The 26,204-nt window shown below is 46.5% G+C and overlaps 1 protein-coding gene across 4 annotated transcripts in view; it reads right to left on the reverse strand.

Annotated features, from left to right (window-relative positions):
• The window catches only part of Cfap46 (cilia and flagella associated protein 46), a 107,023-nt gene that overhangs the window by 56,013 nt on the left and 24,806 nt on the right, over nucleotides 1-26,204 (reverse strand). For all 4 annotated transcript variants that reach the window (XR_010046289.1, XM_023561447.2, XM_023561446.2 and 1 more), the window contains exons 12-27: nucleotides 24,316-24,544; nucleotides 23,933-24,053; nucleotides 22,802-22,925; nucleotides 22,027-22,154; nucleotides 20,461-20,582; nucleotides 19,196-19,329; nucleotides 17,460-17,672; nucleotides 16,103-16,268; nucleotides 13,925-14,074; nucleotides 12,978-13,085; nucleotides 12,219-12,385; nucleotides 9,075-9,206; nucleotides 8,346-8,508; nucleotides 6,967-7,054; nucleotides 5,915-6,053; nucleotides 5,338-5,521 (exon numbers count right to left, since the gene is read on the reverse strand). Coding sequence is in view for 3 of the 4 variants with exons in the window: in XM_023561447.2 (XP_023417215.2) it covers nucleotides 5,338-5,521; nucleotides 5,915-6,053; nucleotides 6,967-7,054; nucleotides 8,346-8,508; nucleotides 9,075-9,206; nucleotides 12,219-12,385; nucleotides 12,978-13,085; nucleotides 13,925-14,074; nucleotides 16,103-16,268; nucleotides 17,460-17,672; nucleotides 19,196-19,329; nucleotides 20,461-20,582; nucleotides 22,027-22,154; nucleotides 22,802-22,925; nucleotides 23,933-24,053; nucleotides 24,316-24,544 (2,368 nt within the window). In the remaining variant the exon portion in view is untranslated. The remainder of the gene's footprint in view (nucleotides 1-5,337; nucleotides 5,522-5,914; nucleotides 6,054-6,966; nucleotides 7,055-8,345; nucleotides 8,509-9,074; nucleotides 9,207-12,218; nucleotides 12,386-12,977; nucleotides 13,086-13,924; nucleotides 14,075-16,102; nucleotides 16,269-17,459; nucleotides 17,673-19,195; nucleotides 19,330-20,460; nucleotides 20,583-22,026; nucleotides 22,155-22,801; nucleotides 22,926-23,932; nucleotides 24,054-24,315; nucleotides 24,545-26,204) is intronic.

Here is a 26,204-nt window from a genome sequence, read left to right on the forward strand (position 1 = left end):
AATCACATAAACAGTAATACAATTGGAATGCAGGATCTCCATACTTCACTGTCTCAAGTAGACAGATCAATTAGACAAAAAAAAATCACAAAGAAATATCAAAGCTAAACCAATCTATGAACAAATGGACTGAATCCTGGTATCTACAGAGCATTCCACCCCATAACAATAGAATACACATCATTCTCAGCAGTAAATGGAACTTTCTTCAAAATATATCACATACTATACTATATTTTCATAGAATATGCTTTAGTAAATGCAAAGGAACTGAAATTATCCCCTACATGTTATCAGAACATAGTGCAATGAAACTGGAAATCAATGGCAAAAGAAACCATAAAAACTACATAAGCACATGGAATTAACACCCTCCTAAACGTCTAATGAGTTACAGATGAAATTAAAGAAAAATTAGATAGTTTCTACAATTGAACAATAATGCTGCTGTGGCATACTGGAATTTATATGATGCAATTAAGGGAAACTGATAGTAGTGAATTCCCACATCAGAAGAACAGGGTGAGCGCAAATATATAGCTTAATATGAAACCTCAAATTTCTAAAAAAAAAGAGAGTAAGTTAAGTCCAATTATTTAAATATATGATGATCAAAAATTACATATTTATTTTCATTATTTATAAATTAACATAAAGGAAATATAAAAATGGTAATTTTATCAAACTTAAACAATACAAGAATCTACTGGTTGAAATGACATATGCCCAAGTGGTGGTTTGTATAGTCAGTACATAAACAAATGTGATAGGAGTTAATTGTTAAGTGGCTAAATCGAAAGCTCATATGAGGAAGGAAATAATAAAGGTTAGAGCAGAAATTAATGCAAAAGTTGTGACTAAGAAAACAATACAAAAATCAATGAATCAAATAGTTTGTTCTTTGAAAGATTAAATAAAATAGACAAAACTTTAGCCAACTATATGAAAAAAAGGAAAGACCCAAATCCATACAATAATCAGTAGTAAAAGGGAGAAATTTCAATGGATTCTGAAGAATCTAAAAGATCATTAGTACCTGCTTTGAGAGCTTTACTCTAATAAGATGGAAAATGCAGAGTAAATGGACAGATTCCTAGATACATATGAATAACCAAGCTGAACCAAGAAGATATAAAAATTCTAAATAACATCAGTCAACAAAATTAAAAAAGTAATAAAAGATATCAACAAAGAATTCAGATTCACTGATAAGTTCTACAATAAATTTAAAGAAGATCCAATGTTCCAATTACTCAAACTCTGATGAAACTGAAAGGGAAGCAACACTCCCAATGTCATTCCTGGAAGAAAATATTACCCTGTTACTAAAGCCAGAAAAGGATCCAGCCAAAAAATTGCTCCAGGCCAATCCCTTTAATGAACATAGATGCAAAAATCCTCAATTAGACACTGGCAAGCAGAATGCAGCAAATCATCAAGAAGATTGTATAACATGATCAAGTAGGATTTAATCTCAGGGATGCAAGGATGGTTCAATGTATGCAAATCAATAAATGTAATACACTACATTAACAGAACCAAGGACACATGATCATCTCAATAGACCCAGAAAAAGCATTTGACAAACTCCAACACCTATCTATGATAAAAAAATCTACATTAAATTGGGATAAAGGTCTTAATCTGATAATAGCTAACATCGAAAGTAAATTATCAAAACTGAAAGTTTTCACTCTAAAATCAGGAATAAGACACCTGCTTCCACCATCTTGTTCAATGTAGTTCTGGAAGTACTAGTCAGAGCAATTAGATGAGAGAGAAATAAAAGGAAAGAAAAGAGTTAGTTATCATTATCTGCTGATAACATAATACTCTATTATAGAAGACCTTAAAAACGCCACCAAAAGACTCTTAGAATTAATAACCAAATTTGGTAGCATAGTAAAATAGCACTCATGTACAGAAGTAGCAGACTCACTGAGACAGGAACCACACCTTTCACAATAGCATCCAAAAAATGAAATACTTAGGCATCAACCTAATGAAGAAAGTGAAAGTTCTGTACATTGAAAACTACAGTACTCTGAAAGAAAAGGAGATGGAAGAGGATATCAGAAAGTGGAAAGACATCATCTGTTTTAGGATGGCCAGAACCAATATAGTGAAAATGGCCATACTTCCAAAACTAAATTTAGCTGGGGATTTAGCTCAGCGGCATAAGTACCTGCCTTGCAAGCACATGGTTGTGAGTTCAATCCTTGGTACCGATAAAAAAATAAAAAATGTAAAAAAAGAAAAAAAACCTAAATTTAATGCAATACCAATCAAAATACCAATAACATACCTCACTGAATGATAGAAAGCTATTGTAAAATTCATATGGAACCAGAAAAGAAATAGAACAGGAATTTGAGGCAGCAAGGACAACGCAAGGGTATCACAATCTCCAATTTGAAGTTATACCACAAAACTACCATGATAAAAACAGCATGGTACTGGCAAAGGAATAGACTCAAGGATCAGTAGACCAGAAGATGCAGAAATAATTCCAAGCACATTCTGCTACCCTACCTTTGTAAAAGGGGCTAAATACTTTCACTGGAAGAAAGATAACCTCTTTAACAAATAGTGCTGGGAAAACTAGCTTTCCACATACCAAAGATTAAAACTAGACTCATATGTCTCACCATTCACTAAACTAAAATTGAAATATGATCAAAGATCTAAATATTGAAACAGAAACACTGAATCTGTTTCAGAATAGATAACAGTCTCAGAGACATAGGTAGAGGCAAAGACTTTACGAACAAAGACTCAATCATAGAGGAATTGCTATGAAGAATCAACAACTGGGATCATATCCAATTTAAAAGCTTGTGCACAGGAAAAGAATGACAAGGCAACCCACGGAAGGAGAAAACGTTTTTACCAGCTACTCCTCAGACAAAGGACTGACACGCAGCACATATAAAGTAGTTACATAACCAAAGTTAAAGACTCAGTCAAAAAATGGGCATATGAAACAAATAGACACTTCTCAGATGAAGTACCAATAGCAAACATATATATGAAAATGTCCAATATCACTGGTCATTTGAAAATGGGAATTAACACAGATTCCATCTTGCTCCAGAAAGAATGGCAGTTATCAAGAAATCAACCAACAACAAATGCTGGTGGGGATGCTGGGAAAAAGGAACACTTTTGCACTATTGGTTGGACTGGTACAACCACCATGGGACTCAAAATGGAGATTCCCCCCAAAATTCAAAATAGGGGTTCCTTTCGACCCAGCTATGCCCCTTCTAGGTATCTTCCCTAAAGAGCAAAAAGCATCACACCACAGTGACATATGCACACCCATGCTTATAGAACCACAATTTATAATAGCTGTATCTTGGAAACCACCCCTATGCTCATTGATGGATGAATGAATAAAGAGAGTGTGGTATGTATGTACAATGGAGTAGTACTTTGCCATAAAGAATGAGAAAATTGAGTTATTTTTAGTTAAAGTGGTGTATCTTGAGATCGTAATGTTATGTAAAAATAAATCAGACACGCAAGTCCGAACATTGTTTCTCTTGTGTGAGGAATCCAAAGGGTAAATAAAGAGTAAAGTTCAGGATAAATACTGAGAAATAGGAAGACCACATTCAAATGGAAAGGAGAACAAGGGAGCAGAGGGGGAAATGAAGAAAGGAAAGGGATAAAAAAGAATGGAGGGAAAAGATGGAAATAAAGTTTCGTGAAAGGGAAGAAAGAAAGGAAGGGAGGGAAATGGGGGGAAAAGAAGAATTAAGACATATTTTGTACAGGTACAAATTCCCTATGATGAATGTGATCATTATATATGGCAAATGTGTACTAATAAAATGTTTTTTTAAATGAGCAAAGGCTCTAAATAGACATTTCTCCAAAGAAGACATGCAAATGGCTGATGTATCCCTGAAAATATGGTTGACAGCTTTAGTCATCTTGCCGGGCAGCACCCTCCAGGGTAGCTGAGTTCAGGCAATGTCATGAGGTGGTCAAGACCTCACGGGAGGAATGTGATGGGGTGCAGCCACCGGGGACATTGTGTGCAACACCTCAAGTCATTAGACCATACTACCTGTGACCCAGTGATTCCATGCTGAGGTACACACGCAAAAGAAACCAGAACACAGGACCATGCAAAAACGCAAGTTATAACAGCTCCATCTACAAGAGGCAAATGATGGAAGGCTATCAATCAATCAATGGGTGTGCAAAGTGTGTAAACACTAATGCAATATTATTTGGACATGAAAAGAAATATAAGCCAGACATAAGAGATAGCAAGCATCAAATATGATAACACAGAGCTCAGGGAAAGACCCAGACCCAAAGGTCACCAATTATTTGATTCCACCTAAGTGAAATGTCTAGAGCAGGTGACCACAGACACTGAGCAGGAGGGGGGTGGGGAGTGAGTGCTAATGGATACTAATGTGTGAGTAACGAAATGTCCTCAAGGTGATTGTGCTGATGGTTGTGCAAGCCCTGAGAATCTACTAAAAACAAACACAGTGTACCCCAAAAAAGAAGTAATGAAAGATAGGCCTCAAGGTCAGTGAGGACAGATTGCTTCCAGAAGGGCCCTGTGTGCAGGGCTCTATTGCCCTTCTCAGGGGCTGGCCTTCTGCTCCCCTGTAGGAGACTGGCCATCATTTGATTTCTGATCCCTGGAAGCCAGCAGGGAATCTGCAAAGGAGGCCAGTGCTGAGTTTCCACTCACAGGCAAGCCCAGGCCTGTCAACTGCTCCATGCCAAGATGGGTCCTCACACAGCAAATGGCAGAGCCATTTGGACTTAGGTTGCCTCTTGATCAGTCTCTACCTTACCTCATTCAGGGAGGCCTGGACCCTGCAGCAGCAGAGGATTCAGCATAGAATGTGCTCAGAGTCCTGGAAGTATCATGGGAAATGGAAAAGTCTTTCAAGGTTTTGACTAAAGGTTCAGGCCTTTCACCCCAGAGGCCTGAGATGCCATTAGTGCTTACTACTGAGCTGTTAAGTGAGTCCTCCAAAGTCTTGCTCCTGAGAACCGTCTTCCTCTACTCCCAAACACATTGGATTGTCTATCTGCGTCTCTTGGTGGGGGAGCAAATGTCCCCAAAACCCTCAAGTTTACAGTGTGCTTTGAGTCCTGCCCCCTAAGCAGCTCCTGCCTCCCAGGAAGAAGTCCTGCCCGTCAAAGTAAGGCCCACAGCCTGTCCTGGAGCTCCCTCAGCAGTGGCTCTGGTGAGTGCCTGGCCAGCAAATCCCTAATCCACAAGCCTCCCATCACACGGTGATCTTTGTAATTCGCAGATGAGTCTAATTCATGATCACCCAACTTTGACCAAACTCAGACCTGCAATGCTTGGATTGCGTTGTGGTAACACGTCAGCTCTCCGCAGACATTCTTCGAGTTCAGGGCCAGGCGGTGCCACATGTGCGCCAAATAGTCTTCACTCTCATCCTTGAACTTTTGGATTTCCATGGTAAAATTTTGGCCAAGTTTTGCCTTCACAATGACCATATGTTTGAAAATCAAGCTAAAGAAGAACCAGAGAGAGAAGTCAATGCTCCAATCGAATGATAAAATTCTAAGCCTACAGTCAGGCTTGGGGGTGCAGATAATCCTGCACTGGAGAAACTGAGGCAGTATTGCTGTGAGTTTGAGGCCAGCATGAATAACACAGTAAGATTATGTCTCAAAAAAAATCATCTAAGCATACATAAAACATTCTGAACTCAGTTTGTTCATATTTATTCTTACAGGGATAACATCAGATGGAAACTGAGCTGTGGTTTTTATACTGTATGTTCCCTGTTTTTGTCTAATTTCTGCTGGGGGGATGAAGCCCTTTAGTGGAAAGGGAAAGCTGGGGAGCTCTGGTGGGGCTGTGCAAGGCAGCACTGGGGTCAGTGGGGAGGGCAGCACTCACAGGCGGTGGGCAGTCCGAGGCAGCACCTGCACGGCCTCATCCAGCACCTTGAGGCCAGCCTCCCAGTCATCCTGGTCTGCGTAGCTATGGAAGAGCAGGCCATAGAGTGCAACACGGAGCGTGAGGTCGTCCTCAGCACCTGGGACAGGGAGGAGAGCCTCGGATAGGGCTGGGCTGCCAGGCGCCTGGCTCACCGACATCCTCTAACTTCTGACCTCCTGGAGCTCCACTTTGTTAGTCTTCCTGGTTTGGAGCCTTACACCTTCCCTGCAAGGTTAGGCCTACAGGGCTGATTTAAGGGATAGACCCTATGTCCCCTGTCTGTCACCTACCACCAGCCCGGGCAGCCTAGGTCTGAGGGAATCAGGCCCTCAAATTTCCTAGCTGGTCTCTGCCACCTGCTCCCCATTAGTTTTGGCAGAAGCAGCATGGCTTTTGAGGGTATGAAAGGTTAGCACGTGGGACACCCAGTCATCATGTGTGTTTTGCCATAGACGAAGGCTGCCTGTATCACCTCGCAGATGCTACTTTCTAGATCTGAGACCTCAGGTATCCTGATGGACATGCCCTGTTTTCACAGTGCACGAGCAGGCTCTATGCTGCTGGAGGAAAGGAGGTAAATGATAGGAGCAGCTCACTGGGACATCAGCTGTGAAGTGAATGGCCCTCAGGTTTAACCCAGTACCTGTTAGCACCAGCATCGTGGTGGCCTGAAGCAAGCAGGACTTGCCGGTTAGTCTCAGGCTCATCACGGTTTTCCCATACAGCTCTGACTCTGCACCAGCAACAGTTCCAAGAGCTGGACTTGGGAAGGTCAGGGCTGGCTGGTCAGTGGCAGGTGGGAGGCCCTAGGCTGTGCGTCCCATGTGCATAATGGGTTCTCACACAGTTCGCATGAAGAACAGCAGGTGAAGACAGACAGGACTATGGTTGGCCTGGTGTGTGGTGAAAGCTTCATACTGGGATGTGAAAGCATGGAAGACTCAACTTGGGCTAAGTCCTCCCTCCCCTCAGCCTGGTGCCAGCAGTCTCTTGGCCCTATCCCTGCCGACCTGGGAGGAAGTGGCCTTCAGTTGCTGTCCCACCACTCTGCAAGTCTGCTGTGGGCCACTGGTGCAGGAGCAGTGTCTGTCCTTTCTCCTGCAGGAAAACAAACACCCACGTGCTGGGTGGGGGCTACAAAGTGTCTTCCACCATTTTGCTTTTCATTGTGTCTAATAATTTACAGGAATTGCAGTGAAACTTAGAAGTACTGAGCTATAAAAAGGTAAGTCATGGGGCTGGGGATTTAGCTCAGCGGCATAAGCACCTGCCTTGCAAGCAGGCGGTCATGAGTTCGATCCCTGGTACCGATAAAAAGTGAAAAAAAAAAAAAAAAAAAAAAAAGGTAAGTCACATTTCACCCATAAGAAAAGGGTCCTCAGTACAAGGCTAGGCATGCACCACACTGTCACACACACTCACACAAACACACACACACTCCATACACTATGCACACACATCACTCATACTACACACATAACACATATACCACACACATGGCAAACACACACTGTACCATACATACCACGCACACATACTACATACATACCACATCATACATCATATACACTGCACACAAATCACATAGGCACATGCCTCACCATGCACGTCCCACCACAACACCTCACACACCACACACGTTACCCCATATACAACGTACACACACACCACATACGCATCACATGTAGTTTTCAATGACATGAAACATCCAAGTCAGGTTTATGCTTTAAATCAATGAGATCAGAAACACAACAAACAAAACTTAGGGGCCACAGCAAAAGCAGTGCTCAGATTCAAGTTGACGTCTGTGAATGCTGTCATTAACAAGGGAGCAAGGCCTCAAGGCACACTCTAACTTTAATTCTCAAGATACCAGAAAAAGAAAGAAATTCAAAACCAGCAGAAGGAAGGGAATAAAAGTCAGAGCAGAGATAAACAGAGTAAAGAATAGAAAAACACTACAGAAAAATCTATTATTCAAAAGTTGAGCCTGGAGCAGTGGTGCACTCTTGTAATCTGAGCATTCAGTAGGCTGAGGCAGGAGGATGGCTGTGTATTTAAGGCCAGCCTGGACTATAAAGTGAGCTGAAGACCAGCCTGAACTGCATAGCAAGACCCTGTCTCAAAAAGACCCAAAAAAAAAAAGTTGGTAAAAGGGAGAGGGAGGAGACTCTTCCAAATCAGAGGAGAGGTTCAAGGTCAGCCCTTAGGCCAACAATGAGTGCCCCATCCTGTGCAAGCTTGGGGACATCAACAATATCCCACAGGCAGTGCTACACTGGGGAGCGCTGGACCACACAGTGGGAACAGTGCCGGGTGGTATCTTTCCGTGGGTGTCTGCCAGCCTGTTGGGAGACCTCTCAGAGACCCACTTGCACCCCCAAGGCACCTCCTTTTTGGCCTCTGTCTTGTTGATAATCTTGATGATCTTCTGGACAGCCCCCTTGACCTTCTTCCTGTTGATTGCTGAGGACAGGAACGGGAGCCAGGTGTTCCAGTAGTGCCGCGTGGCCAGCATCACCAGAGCACTGCTGCCTGCGATGCCTCCAAACCTGAAAGGATGCTCACTCTAGAGGGGTACTGACACAGGTGCCTCAGGGTGTCACCACGTCTTCCACCAAGGGTGGCACTGCCTCCCACAGAAGCTTCTGGATGTAGGAGGGAAGAGAGGAGGTTGGGGTGGCCAGGGTGCCCTGGGCTGTCCTGTGGGACAGAGCCATGGGCAGGTCACCTGCAGCCCTCTTTGGCACGGCCTTCCCATGCTATTGAGCCAGGTCCTGCCCATGCCTCAGGGCAATGGTGGCGCTCCATAGCCACCTTTCTACGAAGACGAGCTCTGGTCTGGCCTTCATGTTGTCCACCTGCCCCACTCCTGACACTGCTCAGGTGCCTGACTAGCTCAAGACTCCCTTCAAGCCTTCCTGTTCCAGGGCCCGAGGCTCCCACAGAACTTCCCATAGCTGTCCCCAGCTCTGAGCACTGGGCCACACTGCAGGCTGAGGGCAGGGAACTTCCCACAACACCCAGGTCCTCCCTTGGCTCTTTGGGATGGCTCCCAGTGTCATCATGGCACAACAGTTGCCAAATCATAGTGTCTGAGCCCCTGCTTGCAGCATACCTGGCGCTCTCCAAGAAGGCCTTGGCTGCTGCCAGTCTCAGCTGCTTCCTGCCCTTCAGGTTCTCTATGATGCTCCGGCCCTGGATGCATGAGGCAGTGCACAACATTTCCGCCACCAGCTGGGCCTCCACCCTAGAGGGCAGAAGGGATGGGGGAGAGGCCTGGTTGCGGCACATGCTGGGTCTCCCTCTTTGGGAATGCTGTCACTTCACCTGCAAGGTGGCATCCCCAGATGGAGGAGCCATCTCTGCCTCATTTTGTGTATAGCACCCTGCCCTCCTTGAACTTATGCCAGTCATAGAGACTTGCTCAACAGATATACAGCAAGTGTCTGTGGCCTTCTGAGAGCTTGTCACATTGCCTGGAGTTCCAGAACCACCATGCTCAGTGAGGCCACATGGTGAAGGTGTATGGTGGTGCCCACACCTTGGGCGAGAGTCATCCTAGGGACACCTGGCTATGGGAAAGACACCTTAGGATATGAGAGTGAGCTGGGAGGGGCACGGGGATTCCTGGTGGAGGCCGCCCATGACAGTGACCTTATGAGAGACCTCAAATCAGAATTAACCGTTTGCATTCACTCAATCCACAACACCATGAGAAAGAATCTTTAACTGTTGTCATGGTTTATGTTAGTGGCCCCCAGGTCTCATGCATTTGCATTGTGTATTTGTGATTGGTTCATTGTCTAGTGGTTGGATTGATGGTGTCAGTGCTACACCCAGCTAGGGGTGGAGCCAAGATGTGATGTAATGGCCGGAAGAAGGTGTGTCTCTCTCTCTTGCTGGTTTCTGCCTTGCTGTTTGCAGCTGCCGTGAACTGCACCCCTGCCATGCCCGCCTGCCTTGGAGCCAACTGAGTATGGACTGAAACCTCAAAAATCTCTAAGAAATAAACCTTTCCCTTCCCAGCTTTGGTCATCAGGTTATTTTGTCTCAGTGACAAGTAAAAAGTAACTAAGACAACTTTTTTTTTAAACTAATTTTGGGTGGCTTGTTGTGTAGCACAGGACTATCAGAATCAGCCATTTTGGGCTCTTTCTCAGTCAAGTTCTGTTTACTGGGTCCAAGAAATTTTGTCCAAGATGGAGTTTAGTCTGTATGAGAGCCCAGGTGGTCACACACACCTGTAGTGTACTTCAGACATTTGTCACGCCTTTCTGACCCTCTCCCCATGTTTCCTGATCCAGCACAGCTGTGGCTTGGGCACACACAAACCACCTGTGACTCCTCTCCCCTTCAAATGCTGCTGGGGGTACATCCCTGCAATTCAGTCAGATATGCATGGAATCTGAAATATGCTGATCTGTGGAATGACCCTCAGTGACCAGCATCCTGGAAGCCCCTCAGCACTCTGCCTGAAGAGACCAGAGAAGGAAGGTGTTGACTCTTTGTGTACAAGGGCTTACCCTTAAAGAGTCTATGGTCAGAAAGGGCAACTGAGGTTGTGTGATGGCAGCAGGATGCTGAAACCACCCTGTGAAATGGGCATGGACATCTTGCAGGTTGTGTGGGAGGCTCCTTGCGATGGCTTGTGTCTAGATGTCTGTAAAGCCTCATGCAGGGCTTTTTCAAGGGCGGCTGGATCGAGAGTGTGTGTTACCGGGATTGATTCATGGTGCAGTGCTAGCATCAATGGCCCTAGGATTAAGAATATGAGTGCCCTAAGTAGCTTGGGTAAGATAGAAAGAATAGAAAGAGCTGTGGCTGTCCCTTGTTGCTTTGCTACCTTCTACCCATGAGGAACTGTTTCTTCTCTTTGACATCTATGTGCTCTGCCACCCTGCCTTGGAGCCAGCCAATTATGGTCTGAAACCTCTACAAACTGTGAGCTGAATCAAACTGTTTCTCCTTTAACTTTGGGCATCAGGTATTTTGTCTCAGCAATGAGAGAAAAGTACCTAAGACATTCCCTTATCCTTACTTTGATACCTATGTCCTAGAAATTTTTATCATAATGTAGTTTATAATGTAGCTGTCTTAGCAGTGTCGTGGAGGTTCAATCTGTTGACAGGGTTGCCTAACTTTATGTTTTTACTGGTTTTTTGTTTTTTCCTACCAGCTACTTAGAGGATTATAGATCTATGGGTGTCAATATGCACGTACTCATTATTTTGCTTCTTGTATCTTGAAGTTCTGCTACTAAGCAAACACATATTTAGCACTTTTAGATCTTACGGAAATGTCTCTCTGGTGTCCTGAGAGGCAGTGTGGCAGTGACATACCACTTCTTGTGCTGGGTGCTTGCGTGATCCCTGACCTTTCCATGCTCGCACTGCTAACCTGGGTGTGTTGGAAGACTCTGGGTGCACAGAGCTCATATTTGGGTCCTGCCTTCCTTGTCTGTGGATGATAGTACCGTGACCAGAGGTGTTTGGTTTGTTTAGGGTTAATGGAGCTAAAGCTGCTTTCTATTGCTTGTTCTCCTTTTGCCTTATCTGCTTTAATTCCTCTCCGCTTCTAAATTAGCAATTTTTTTAGTATGCCATCTCCTTTATTATCTTTTTAGTTATAATTCATGTTTTATCTTATTTTTAGCACCCTCCTTCATTCCTTCAGTTCACCCTGCATCTTATCTCAGTGAGCACAGGGCTTACCACCGACCAGAAAACGGATGTCACAAATGTACACCACGTTGAGGGTGCTGCTGGCTTGGTGCTGTGGCCTCACCGGCCCTTCTCCAAGCTGCGTAGCCTTGCTTTGCCAAAGGCATTTTTAGAATTGAGTATCTCAAGTGCAGTGCAAGCACGTGGCCCAAGATGAGTGACTAAATTTGTGCCTGGATCAGTTTCCTCATCTAGAACCTGGAAATGGTAGTACCCTTCCACTGAGAAGAATAAGCATGAGGTTGCTTGTCAGTGTGTTTGTGCCCAGGACACATGGAGGTTGACAAGTCACAGATACTGCAGGCTGCACTGCTTTTTGACTCCCAGATCCTCGCTCTGTGGACACAGCTCTGTAGCTACCACTGCAGCCTGGTCCTGTCCTTGCAGAAATGCAGACTCAGCAGGAGGAAGATGTCACCTTCTTCCAAAATCCTTCTGACATGAGTAGGTGCCACCACACAGTGAGCACATCAGGAGCTCAGAAGATGAAACTGCAGACATGGCCCGAACATTACGACATCACTACCAAGGCTACTTACGGATCCAATGTCCTCAAGTGCTTGATGCCCATCTGTGTGGCCTGCTGGGAGGCGGCCATGGTGATCTCATGGTCACGGGCCGCGTAGGCAAAGTGGGCCAGCCGTGTCAGCGTCTGCAGCTCCACCATTGGGTCCGACCAGCTGCACTCAGAAGCCATTTTCATCAGCTTCCCAATGGGAAGAGAGAAAGACCTCTCATTAGCAACAGTGATTTTCCAACAACACAGACTCCTGCACTTGAAACCATGCTGTTAACTTTGTGAGCTCATTTAACTCTGTAAAATCTTACATGTGGTAAAATACTCATCTGGACAATGATTTCCAGACAGATCCGTGATTTATAAAGACTTCTTGCAGTGTAAAATACCAAAAAGCCTTATTACTGTCCTTAGTAGCTTTAGATGGCTCAGTGTCTTCACGGCTTTCCTCCCCCTAGGACTAGGGCAGGGTCTGTGTACCCATAGATGCTGCTACCTGCACTGAGAGCTCAGGACCAGAAAGACATAGAGAGCCGAAGTGTTTTTCTTTATACCAGGATAAAGAGATGCTCCAAACAGGAGCTGGATTTCTGTGCTCACAGAGAACCAGAACACAGAGCTCTGTTGTGAGCTGGGGAGCGTTCTGACAAAATGGCTTTGGGTGTGAATCCTGTGTGCCTCTAACGGGACCCTCTTGACCTTAGCTTCTTTGTCTTTCTTGGGTGTGGCTTTCTCTGCACACAGGGGCTGACATGCCTCCCAGCAATCTGATGTCACTCACCTGAGCCAGGGAGGGCACAGTGAAATCCATGAGGCCCAGCCCATTGCATGAGTACATCTCGAGGGCAATAAGGACTCTGGTCACACAGTTGATGTTCTCGTTGGTGCTCTAGTGGGAAGGAAGGGGCACTGAGCATCCATCGGTTTAAGGCACTGGAGACAGGGCTGCAGAGGAATCGAACTACTTACGAATTTAATCCTGTGCAGCATTAGTTTTTATAGTAAGAATCAGACCACAAATTTGGGAGTGTTTACACTGTAGGCTACTTTTGTAAATGTTCACCTCCAACTTATCTTGCTGTTTAATAAAAGACTGTGAAGCTGTACAGTTCCAAGCATATAAGGCAGTGTTGACTGACACCTAGGTGACCTGGTCAGAGGTAGGGGGATCTGCTGGGCCCCAGTGCTCCTTCGTTGCTGCCTGCATAATCCCTTCTGGTCTCTCATGGATGCTTCACCCCTGGATGGGCCCAACTGTCCCCTTTCCTTTTCCTTGGTTCCCTCTCTGACTTCTCACTTCTCCCTGCCCAGCCTGTGTTCTGGTTTTTCCCCCACAGCAGGGATCAGGAAGCCTGTGTGGTGGCCCTGAGTCCTCATGGACTATGCTTCCTTCTACCCTCTTCCTCCAAAGACCTTTGTATTTGCGGTTTGGAAAAGGCTGCTGCCCAAAGAGATGAACCTAAATCCATGAGTAGCACCCAGAGGTCTTTAGCTCAGATCCTACAGCAGTCTTGAGCCCTGACTCTCTAGGGCAATCAGGACAGTGACTTCAGTGTGGAAAGAGGCCTGAGACGATCCTTGATGGGACATATTCCCCACCACTGCACCAAAACAGATTGTGATGAGGACAAGGGGCCTGATTTCAGTGGTGGCTGGAATCCCACTCATAGGCCTGCACCTGACCTGCCCCCCAGCAACCTCTGCGGTGTCCACAGCACTTTATAGCACCTGCTCTTCCATGCCCAGCCGGTGCCCAATCTGCAGCTGCAGCAGCTGCTTGGCCTTCACCCAGGTGGCGATGAGCTGCTGCCGCACACTGGTGGGAACCATCTCCTCTGGCACGTTTCCATTGGTCAGGTTCAGTGCATACTCACAGACCTGAAAGGCACAAGTCTTCATTCAGAAAGCCCTAATCTAAGCAAGGAAGCTTGAACCACATCCCTGTCATTTAAAGATGTGGGACTGGCTCTTGTCTAACCCGCAGAAGTGGCCCAGTCCACAAGCTACCTGAGGGTTCGTGTGAACCTGGCAGCTCCCCAGACCCTGCCCAGTCCTGTGAATGCTTTATATCCTTTGCTCCCTGGATCCTTATGGCTTGAGCATGGGGCTGTCAGCCCATGGTGCAGTCATGAATACCTCTAATGACACAGCAAGACAGGGAACAGCAGCTCAGTGTAGTGTTAGTTTGTGACAAGGGTGTGTGACTGGGATCCAGAAGGCCCAGCTGCCCACACTTTCCTCCCTTACTTGTATGCCTCAGTCTCCTCGCTTTTAAAGGGAACTATAACGTATGTGGGTTATTACACAAAGCTTGGCCAATGCAGTAGGCACTGCCATTAGGAATGACTATTTCCTAACCCAGGATCGCTTTCCTCTAAGCAAAAACATGGATCCTCATCCTCCTAAAACCACAGGTGGAAACAAATCCACAAAGCAGAAGTCTTTTCTTGCTGTGTCCCTCAACTTATGCTTCTGCATAAACTCCCAGGCAACCCTCTCCCATTCCACAGGAACACACGTGGGTCATGCCAATTCCACGGTTTGAGCAGGGCATCCTTCCTCTATCACACAAGTCCCCATTCCCCACTGCAATGAGGTCTGTTTCCATACTGTCACTGTGGCCACTTGATCCTCCAGTGTTCCTTTACTCTGACAGTTTTGAGCAGTTCTGTCCTGAGATTCCACTTCAGGTGCACCCATTCATCACCTGGATTCAGCTGGGAACTTCTCCCTTCCACCATGTCCCTTGGCTACACCAGCCCCTTCCTTTCCCTGCTCACCTCTTTTTCCAGATGAGTGTCCCACTCCCTGTGGCCCTTTGCATTGGTCCTCTGTCTCTTCTGGGTATGACGATCTAAACCCTAATGTGGTTTAGATTAGGTGCTGACCTTTCTGAGGCTGTCGCAGGCATAAGCCATGCTCCTTGCGCTCTCCCTTTCAGCCACAGTAGGAGCTTTAATCGGTACTTGTCCTCATTGTGGCCCTGTGGCCCCAGGGCCTTCTCCACCCTGGCTCTCATCTCTGCACAGGCTGGTCGTTAGTGCTGCCTGCAGGCACCTGCACTGGATGAAGGCAGCCAGCTCTGCAGCTATCCAGAGTGCTGCTTTACCCAGGGCCTGAGTGGCGCTTCAGGCACCTTGTCTGCCTCTCATCTTCTCCTGATGGGTCATGATGTCCTCTGGAAGTGGATGGCACTGGCCTTGCCTGCTCCTGTTCCCCCCACAGACACTTCTGGGGAGTCACACTCTGGGACTCTACTGAGGCTCTGACAGTTCCCGTTGGGCCCATGAAGAAACTGACTATTCTTCAAATTTTACAAGATTCCTGGGTTAAAAATGGCTGATGGATTATTAAACACTTTCATCTGCCATCAATTTAAGATCATTTTTTTCCGTCAGTGGTAATTACTACAACAAAATTCACACTTTCTGGGAAACAAACTTCATGGGATGAATTCCACTACTTGGCATGTAGGCACCTTATTGTGTTGCTGTGTATTTGTTCCCAGGTGACACGAGTCCCTTCCTAGTTCTATTTCCACATTTTCCTCTGCCCTGGGAGGAGCAGCAGCTGCAATATCTGAGCCATGAGGACCCCTAACTCACACCCAACCTGTGTGATTCCCATACCTGCCGTGGTTCACTCTTCGCCTCTTTTCCAGCTGCTGGGTCCCTGCCAGTCTCACTTCCCGAATTGCTCTCACCTCTACTACCTGATGGGTGGGATCTTCCCTGTCTTGTCTGGAGTCTCCAAAGGCCTTGACATCCTGACCGATGGTCTGCCACGTTCTCTCTTTATCTATCCCAGTGGCCTCCCCTACTGGGCCCTCCTCCCACATGCTATCCGGGAGGCCATCCCCCCCCCCCCACTCCAACCCTAAACCCACATGGCCTGGTGGGGCCATACCTCTATTGCTGTCCTGATCTCAGAGGTAGCTCCTGAGTCCAGTGGAGCTTGAAACGTATTTAGTCTAATAACTCTTCTTGACTTTTCGTATGTCTGGGTAGGAATCCAGCTAATGATCAAGCCTCGAGCTAAGGCATTGCAGAGCATGGCTAACATGATCGAGTTGCTGGAATCAAACACACAAGCCTTGAGAGCCCCTCCAGGGTAGGACACACCATCAACACAGATCCCTGCTGTCATGAGTCTGGGGGCAACCAAATCTGTTCACCTAACTCATCTGCTCAAACGGAGGAGGAAAGAGGACACTTGCTGTCCTCAGGGTTAGCTCAAGCAGCTGTGGTCAGGCCTGTGAGGGAAGAGCTGGAGACCCTGCTGCTCAGGGACACCATGGGCAGGGGGGACATTATGTGTTACAGGGCAAGGTTTTCAGAGGATCCTGAGAAGAACTGGCCAAGGCAAAAAAGCCACTTTGCCCATAGTTGTGTCTGGGACATCCTGGAAGCCATGGTTATGGTTTATCCTTGATTACAAGGTACAATGGGCTTCGGAGAAAACAGTGCACTGACAAAGAATGAAATAGTCAGCAATGGTCTCCAAATACCAAGCAGCAGGATTTGCCTATGAGAGACCGGATGGCTGTGCTGCGAAGACAGGTTCAGCTTGGAGGGCCCCCCAGTCTCTCTTGGGCCATCCAGGATGGCCCAAGGCTGTGACCGGAGCATCCTGCACAGTTAGTGGGATGCTTGGCCCAAATGGGCCCTGTCAGGAATTTGTGCCTGGGCAGAGGCAAACATTGCTGGGCAATTACTGGTTTAAGGCTCCATTTTCCTTACTCATAACTTTAGAAATCATACTGCACATATGTTGCTGCATTCTGATTCATTCTAGCATTTTATTTTGGTACTGGGAATAAAAGATCCTTTTATTTAGGCTGAAAACCCAAACCAGCAACAACAATTAAAAAACCAAAATTTCATCCTTGATGAAATTTTTTTCATCAACTTAATGTTTTGAAGCTTCTAATTTTAACTGGGAAAATATTAGTCTCTCACAAATTCATGTCCACCTGGATAAAAACATAGAAACCCAGGATGAAAGGAACACTCTTCTGTCTCAGAGTGACCTGCCTCAGGTAGACCTTCCTCTACCCACCGGGAATAGCCTGAGGCAGACAGGAGATTGGTGGCAACTGTATGGCTATGCTGCAGCAGAGGCTTTGTCACTGCAGTGCAGGCCCAGGCCCTCCTCCATCACCCCTGGTTGGTGCCTCACCATCCCCTGCGCTCCAGGACCTTAGGGCCCTGGCCTGAGTCTGTACCTCCCTGCATGTGACAGATGCAGCATCCTCCACACCTACCCGTGGGAGCCAATGGCCTTCATGATGTTCAGGAGTTGATGCAGGGTGTCCACAAGCTCCCTCTGCCGCCCAGCTGTGATGAGATGGTGGTTGTGATTTAAGACATAGACCACAGCGTTCTGCACAATCCAGGCTTCGCCTATCTCCCGTCCGATTTCCGCAGAGCGCAACCAGTTATTCATGGCGTAATGTGACAGATTTTCTATCCACGTTCTGCAAATGTACATCACGAAGCATTCAGTTCCACTCAGAGCTTTTCCAAATGAGACACTGCACAGTACCCTCCTTGTGGTCCCTGCTCAGACATGCACGGATGTTTCACATTGTCTCTGTAGTCCAAGAGTTTAGAGGGGAGTCTACTGTGGCCATGCTCGGCTCAGTGCTGCCCTCCTAAACCCTCCTCCAGGCCTCCGATGCAGCCCACCCACCCTGCACTGTTTCCTCTGCCTGCTGGTTCCAATCTGTCCTCACCTTCCAGCTGGACACTGGCTCCTGCCCTTCTGCTTTTCCCATGCTGTTAGTTGTCACAGGCCCTTGGAAGAGTAATTCCTGGGTCAAGGCCCTGCTGGGCTGCCTGTCCACCCTGTGGACACTCTCACACCTTGGTCTCCTCACCATTCTGGTCCCATCACACACAGGCTGCATGGGTAATTTGCTGTCACTGAGCGTCACAGTGTCTCTGTTCTGCCAGCCCCGTCTGGGCAAACTTTTTCTACTGAGGGCCAGACAGTATTTTAAGAGTTGTGAGCTACATGTAGTTTTGTTGTGTTACTTTTCTTTGTTTTAAAATTTTAAAACATCAAAGCCACATTTAGCTGTACATAAACAGCCTAGGTCCTTGTGAGTGGGCACCACCACCTGGAAGCAGAATCAGAAAGGTATCCTTGTCCTCTGCCCTGTGACAGTGGGCTCAGGGCATGGACCCAAGATGCAGCCCGAGGCAGGCACTAGGTCGCATAATGCTACTGATGAGCAGTTCTGTTCGAATGCCAAGAGAAACATCTGCATAGAGTTATTCCTCTCTCTTCGGCAGGACTCCAGGTACTCAGTAAGTACTACACAGGGAATAGTCTTTCTGTTTCCCCAATTAAATTTGGAATGCAGTTAAATAGTGCTCAGTTTCTGTCACATAAATAGTAAGTACATTCATTGATCACAGTATTTATCTATAAGGTATTTTAGATTAAAAAGTCGCTAAAGCTCATCATTGTTGATACAACATCTACCTTAGTTTCATGATTGTTTCTGAACTTGAAATTTCATAGGGGCAGCTCTTTTGAGATGTTCTGTGCAAGTCGATGTGTGCTGCTTGTATGCAGGAACTGTTGAGGGCTCAAGCTGCTCTGCGGCGGCTTTCTTCTAAGATTTGGACTACAAAGAGCTGCTCTTCCATTTTCCACCATTAGTGCACCCCCCCACCCAAAACTCAATTTTACTAAAGTGAGAAAAGCTAACTAAAGTGAACAGAAGTATGATTTACCAAAGCAACTGCAGAAAACAGTCACGTGCTTTCTTCCCTTCTATTAGAGACGAGTCACGCTCACAGCCTTGCTAGGGGCACTGCTGATAGCTAGGTGAAGCCATCTGGAGTCTTGCTTTATATTTAATGCTTTGACTTATGTGAGAATGGATATTGCTCTTACAGAGAAGGCCACATCTTTGTGTGTCCTCTGCCGCCCGGATGCGGAGGGAGACTTCAACCCCGAGTTTACACCACAGCTAGAACTGCTGCTCACCTGTAAGTGATCCACTCTGTGTTTGCATCTAAGGGTTCAGGCACATAGCCGGCAGGGTGCTGGCTTGTGTCTTCAGGGGGAATGGCCTGGTCATTCAGTTCCACACCTTCTGAGCGCAGCAAGTGGACAGTGGCCTGTAAGGAAATGCGTAATGGGAGAGGTCATGGACATGGCAAGATCTAGCACTGGGGGAATACACAGCCAAACATCTTCAGGATTTGATTTTGAAAAATTCCAAATATAAGGCAGAAAGACTTGCATGATGAGCCCCATACACCCCTGCCTACCTTGATGGCCTGTCTCTCTACCCTAAAGGTGCACATCTTGGGAAGAGAAGGACTTGTTTCAAAAACTGAGCCCACACCCATCGTCGTGTCTCTAGAGATGAGCAGACACTCTTTATGTTATCAAATGCCCAGTTAGTTTCAAATCTCCTTGACTGCTTCATGAATCTGTTTTTCAGCATTAAAGGTTAAGAAGCCCACTGGGGACAGGCCGAGGGACTCTGAGGGCAAATGGGTCTTGGTGACCCTGGGCTGAGGAAATCTCAGGCTCAAGGCCAACTATCTCACTCTACAAACCTGCTCTGCCATCAGGCCATTGGGTCCTGAGTACAGGGGCTGGTTCTGATTGTACTCATGTCCCTTAGACTCTTTTTGAAGTAATTACAGAGTGCTTTGGCCTCAGCCTTGTGCCCACTTCTAAGAGCTCTGACATATCACAAAGTAACCAAGGGCCTTAGTGAAGGTGCTGGGCTAAGAGCTCAGACCTGGACTGAAGGGTGGGCTTTGATTCAGCTGATTCTATCCACTGACTTTAGCAGGCCTGATTCCACATCTCAGGTTCCCTGTGTTCAGGGAATCAGACCTATGTGAGCTTCAGCTGTGAGTCTAGGCCAAGGCACTAGGCTGGGACATAGAAGCACTTCCAAGATCACACTTCCCTCTTATGCTTATAAAACTGATTCCAATTAAAACTCCCAAAATGCAACAATTACTTGCTGTAACTTATGTAACTTTGGACTTGAAGTTCAAAAACTGTTTCTAAAAAAATTGCATATTGGCACAAATCATGATACATTTCTATTCATATTGTTTTCCAAGAACTCATGAAAATTTCTGCACTTGACATACAGTTTTATTTGGAGAGCAGAGATGGAGTCTTGTGACCCATACCTCTAATAGATTCAGATAAATAGGCTACATCAACCCCAGGCTGTGATTGCCATAGACTTGGAGGATAAAAAAAGCATCTTCATGACCCACCTCAGCACTGATGAAGCCCACCTCTGCCAACTTCCGCAGCAGATAGGGTGATGTTTGTTTCTGCATAATCTGCGGGCTCCAGGTCTCATGCGCTGAGCTTTCTGCACCTTTCTTTTTCTTTCCTGCAAGGAACAGTGCTGTGTAAAGACTGCTTCTTTTCTAGTAGACAAAATCAGCAGCACTCCTGGCCTGCTCCCTGATGTCTAAGCCTCTCCCCAGCTCTGCAGGACATACCCAGGTGTGTGTGTGTTGGGGGAGCAGGGTGTTGCAATGTAATGATGGTCCCTGAAGCAAGGTGGCACACTGTCAGGCCGAAGCAACTCAGTAACAGGTGGCAGTAATGATAACCAGGGGTAACTTAACTGTTATTAGGTTATAATGAACAATTATTTGTAGTCAGTTGCAACAGTTGCTCCTTTCTGCCCTAGAGATTGGGAAGAGACTCAACAAGAAGACACAGCTTGCCTTCCTTGGAGCCAGCTGGTGCACCAGAGAGCAACTGGCCAATTCCGAGGGCTCAGGGTGAGATGATAGCAATAGCTTGATGCTTGCATTGTCTGATTGCCTTTGAAGGCCCGGGCTGGCGGTCGGGGCATCTATTTGGAGGATGGCAGTGTGCATTGTGGCACCTGTGGGGGTTTCCTCCTGTCTTATTTTTGAAATCTCATGTTTTGTTCCATTTTGCTGTTCTATTTTATTCCTGTATCTGGTAACCTGGGCAGCTATTTTGAAGACAACAATATGCAGTATAATAACCGTAGTTGAATTCGCATCATCTCATTTTGAAAACCTAAATACCTATTGTTTATCTTTTTTTTTGGTGTTGCTGTTGTTGTCGTTTTGCTTTTGTTGGTTTTTTTTTTTTTTAAGATTTGTTTGCTCTTGATTTTTCTGTTTTCTTTTTCTGTTAAATAAAAGTACAGTTGCTCCTCAGTATCTGTGGAAACTAGTTCTAGAGCTCTGTGCAAATGCCCAAATCCACAGGTGCCCAAATTTATTATATAAAATGGCACATGCTTGCATATAAGCTGCACATATCACCCTGTATACGTTATTTATTTATCTATTTATTTATACAGGTAATCGAACTCACAACCTCACACCCGCAAAGCAGGCGCTGTGCCCCCCCAGCTATATTCCCAGTCTGACTTTAAACCCTCTTAAGTTACAACACCTAGTACAATGTCCGTGCCATGTGAATAGTTGTTACACTGTATTATTTAGGGAATAATAACAAGAAACAAGTCTGTACATGTCCAGTACAGACACAGCTGTTTTCAAATATTTTTAATCCTCAGGGTTGAATCTGTGAGCGAGGAGCCTACAGATGTGAGGGGCCAACTACACACATTTAGAAGGCTCCTCTGAACTTAAGTGTGTCATGGTGACTTTCCCATTATTTCAGGGTCACTCTTGGACCCTTGTAACAAATTCCCCAGTTGGCTGGGTATCACAGTTCCCACAAAGCACCACTTGGCAGGGAGAGAACGCATTCAGAGATGTATGCAACCCTGAGGTTTACCCCACTCCACAGTGGAGGTGGACACGCTTGAAAGAGATGTGCACCTCGTTTCAGCTTGGTCGCCTTTTTCACCTTGATGTCATACAGGAGGCAGAAGCGGCTTGCTGTCCGGCACACGTCCCATACCCCTTGCTTCCGGGCAACCTTGGCCAGTTCTGCCCAAATCTGAATTCTGTTCACCAAGATCCAAAAAGGAGAAGAGCAAGTTTAGTCTAAGTTGTGAAATCAAAAATACCCAAAATGACCGTTAGAGAGGAAAAGCCAATGTTTGTATGGTTTTGAGGCTGCAAAGAATGATCTTGTGTCATAGTAATGTTCAAGGCAAGGGTATCAGGTGAGAGGACCAGCCCTGGCCAGTGGGGTGGAAGTGCTGGTTAGGGCGCAAAAGTCAGTGTGGGGTTTCCTGGGCTCAGGCACAGCAATCTGATTTTCCCCATCAGGTGCGGGTGGTACCGTACCTTCCCATCCTTGTGACAATGAGAAATGTACCCCTGGATGGGATGTGGGATGAATCTCCCTAGGCTGGGGACCTCCTGATCTGCCCTGGTTTATGTGCCTTGGTAGTCGGCACCATGCATTGCAATGGCAGTCTCACCACAGGCTAAACACTGTGGGCTGGGGTCTCTCCCCAGTGGGCAGGTGAGGTCCCTTCCACCAGGCCTGTAGGGAGGGGCAGAAAGACGCTGGAGCCTGCACACCTGGGCAGCCTGCGGCTTGGCTCCAGCCAGTGCTCTCCGGCTGGCAGCTCTTGCTGACTCTGCTTTCTTGTGTTTCTGTCTGTTTGTTCTCTGAAAAAGTGTTTGTTCTGTTCTTTCTTACCTCTCTTTGTCATTCTCATTTCCCAGACGCTGTAAGTGGCCGGAAGCTTTATCCACACTGAGCATGTGATGCCGAGCCTTCGCAAAGAGGTAAGTGAACCGGCCTCTGTTCTTCCCCATGGAAACTGAGAATAAAATCCAAATGTCGATTGGTGTTTGAAGGGGTCAGGCGACTGAGGAATTTTTAAAAGATAGTGGTTATTGGAATCTGTTTGTAGTACTAATGATTACATTCATTGTGGGGAATTGGTACATGTGCAGGAAATTTCTTAATTCTTTTTTAACTCGTTCCTCTTCCTCTCATTCCTGCATTTCTTGGGCCTCTTCTATAGATACACAAGTGTAAATATGAAGAATGTGAAGCCATATATATATATATATATATATATATATATATATATGTATACACACACACACACACATACATATATGTTTGTAGTACACGTTGATCTTGTTCCCTGTAGGGACCTGGTACATGTACACAACACTTCACTACCTCCCTACCCTATCCACTCCCATTTCCCTGCCCTCCTTCCCTCAACCCCCTCCTCTGTCTCTTGCTTCCCTACCCATAAGCCAAAAGTCCATCTTGCTATTTCCTATTGGTTATCTTCTATTTTCGGTGACTGAGGAATTAGTTGCTGTATGCTGATGATAAACAGCAAACTGGCCACCTGCTCCTGTGCAGCAGCCCGGGACTCCTGAGGTTGGTGGTGTCTTGTTTGTTGCTTACTTGCTTGTTTGCAGTGCTGAGGGTGGAACCCAGGGCTCTACTATTGAGTAACATCCCTGGTCCTTTTTATTTCATTTTGAGACAGGATCTAGCAAAGTTGCCCAGGTGAACCTGAAGCTTTTGGGCCTCCCGCCTTGGTCTCAGCCTCCTGAGTATTTGGGATTATAGTTTTTGCCACCAGCTTGTTTCTCTTTTGACAGTGATTAGGTGGAACTAGTTAGCTTGCAGAGTGTGCGGAGGAAAACCATTTCAGAATCAAGCTAGCATCTGCTCACCATCTGGCTCTGTGGCATTGCTATCCAGCTTGTCTTCCAACCACAAGCGCTGGGCCTCTGGCCTGACTGAGTCTCACCCTGGCCCTTCGGGCAGTGCCTATTCCCACTGAAGAGAGGGGCTTACCTTTGGCCTCGTTTTCGCTGTCTAGCACAATCTGGAAGGTGTCTGGGGCAAGAGCTAGGCCTGCATTCACCAGGAGGGCTCTCTTCTTCCTGACACTGTCTTTTGGTAGAACCTTTTTTGCCTGCATGGAGGAAGGACCAGTTTGACGAAGACATTGTCTAAAGCAGCCTCTTCTCTGGTCCTTTTGAGTATGCAGAGAAACACTGGGGTTTTTCCCTGAGGCACAGTAGCCCACCTTGGCCTCCTTGATATCAGGTGGACCCGAGCAGCTTGCTCCCTGCCATGCCCTCCCCTCACCCCTGTTCTGGCACTGCATCTGCATAGACCCAGGGTCCTCTCCAGTCCCTTTCCCAGCCAACCTCCACAATAGGTTATGCCTACACCTGCTCAATGGCCATGATGGCCTTGTCTTCGGCACGCTCTGGAGACTGATACAACATGGTACACAGGTGCAGCCGGTTGAAGGATGTCTTGAGTTTGTCCTGGTAGAGACCCTGGCTGTCTAGGCTCATGGCCTTCTTCAGGTGTTCCATAGCAGGCTCCAGCCGGTCCTCATCCTCTTCGATGCACGCTATTTCCATGTGCACTTGGCAGCGAAGCAGGGTCATGAGGCTGAGAGATGGACACATATGTTTAGAGGGCTTGGTTGGCTGGTCAAGTAAGTGTACAGGGCTAGTGTCCACCCTCCAGCAGGAGCAGGAAATTCCTTGGTCTCTCAGTGTCCCTGGCTTTCTAGTCTCCCTCAGATTATACCTTGCCTTGCTTTGAGGACTGACACATTAGACCAGAAGACAGTCCTTTGGACTACTAGAGGTCTCAGAGCCCAGCTGGTGAGTGGTATTAAGCCCTGCGCTCAGGTTGAGTGGCAGGTGACAAACTGAATGAGACTTTCTAGGACTTGAGCTCCAGAGGGAGCAGTACTCATAAAACCATGCAGAAATCATTGCTCCTCATGCTGTCCATCATGCAAATGCACCTCTCTCTCTTGGAGGACTCCTGGTATCAGTACTGTAGTGAGCCGAACAGCCCCTCAACTCCACCCTGGAGCAGCCCTTGTGTTGAGCAAAGCCTTTGCTGTCAATATCATGGGAGAGGACCACCACAACTACTGTCCCAAGACACAGTAAAAGCATACCTCAAAAGACTGCAGAGTAAAGATTCTATAGGACCCATGGATAAACTTTCCACCAAGATGGAGAAGTGACATTAATACATGTGTAATCTTAGAGGAAACCAAGAACAGGTCAGGAAAAATGAGGAATAATGTGAGGCTGTGTGGAGAAGCACAGAAAGCCCATGATGACAGGGTTCCTGCAGGAACCAAGAGCCTAAGGCACCATAGGCAGAAGTGCCCTGGTCAAAGTCAGTATGCTCCTAGTCAGGGAACCACTATCCTCAGACACTGTCCTTAGGTTCAGATAGCAGCCACAACTGATCTGTTTTTGTATGTCCTGGGACCTAGAACAAAGAAACCAGCAAAAGTGACGGTGGATTCCATGTGGGGAGAAGTGCAGCATCCAGAGAATGGGCAGTGTGCACACTGAACCGCATATGTAAGACTCTTTTAGAGCTGGACTCTAGGAGGGTGACCAAGTCTTCCAGGAGCAGCACACAGAGGGAAGCCCTTGAGGGAAAGATAAAAACATCCATAAAGCTGGACCAAATACAGGAGACATCTGTTTCCAGGCATGGATACCAGGCGATACAAAACGGTAGCCCCTGGGAGAGGAAAACTCAGGGAAGAGCCAGTGATGACGGCCAGAAGCCTCCTGGGGGTGGCAGAGCAGGTGGGTGGCAGTAGAAGACTGTGACCCATTGTCAAGACACAGATGGGTCAGAAGCTGGTCAGGTAAATCCTTTAAAGCAGATAGTAGAGTATAAATATTGCAACAGGTTCCCAAACTAAGAGAAAAGGGGGTACTAATGAATGAACAGATAGAGAATCTCTATGCAGAAATGAAAGGTGAAAAAAAAAAATGGAAACACTAAATCTAGTAACTGAAGTGAAAAAAAAAAGTGCATCTGTTGAAATTAACCCATCGGAAGAATTGAGAACAAAAGCTTTTAAAAAATAAGCAGGGAACAGGGAGCTGTAGAACAGTATCCTGTGCTCCTGTGTGCACATGCAGCTGGTCTTAGAAGGAAAGAGGAACACATCTGAAGAATATATTAATAATTTCCCAAATTTGATGAAAGCTTTATTTTACATATTGAAGTATCTCAGAGAACCCCAGGCAGAATGAAAATGAAAAGAGCTCCTAAGAATGTCATA

This window comes from Cavia porcellus, unplaced genomic scaffold (genome assembly GCF_034190915.1).
Source record: "Cavia porcellus strain 051 isolate PalLab524CR breed Dunkin Hartley unplaced genomic scaffold, mCavPor4.1 scaffold_2, whole genome shotgun sequence".
NCBI classification, from domain to species: Eukaryota; Metazoa; Chordata; class Mammalia; order Rodentia; family Caviidae; genus Cavia; species Cavia porcellus.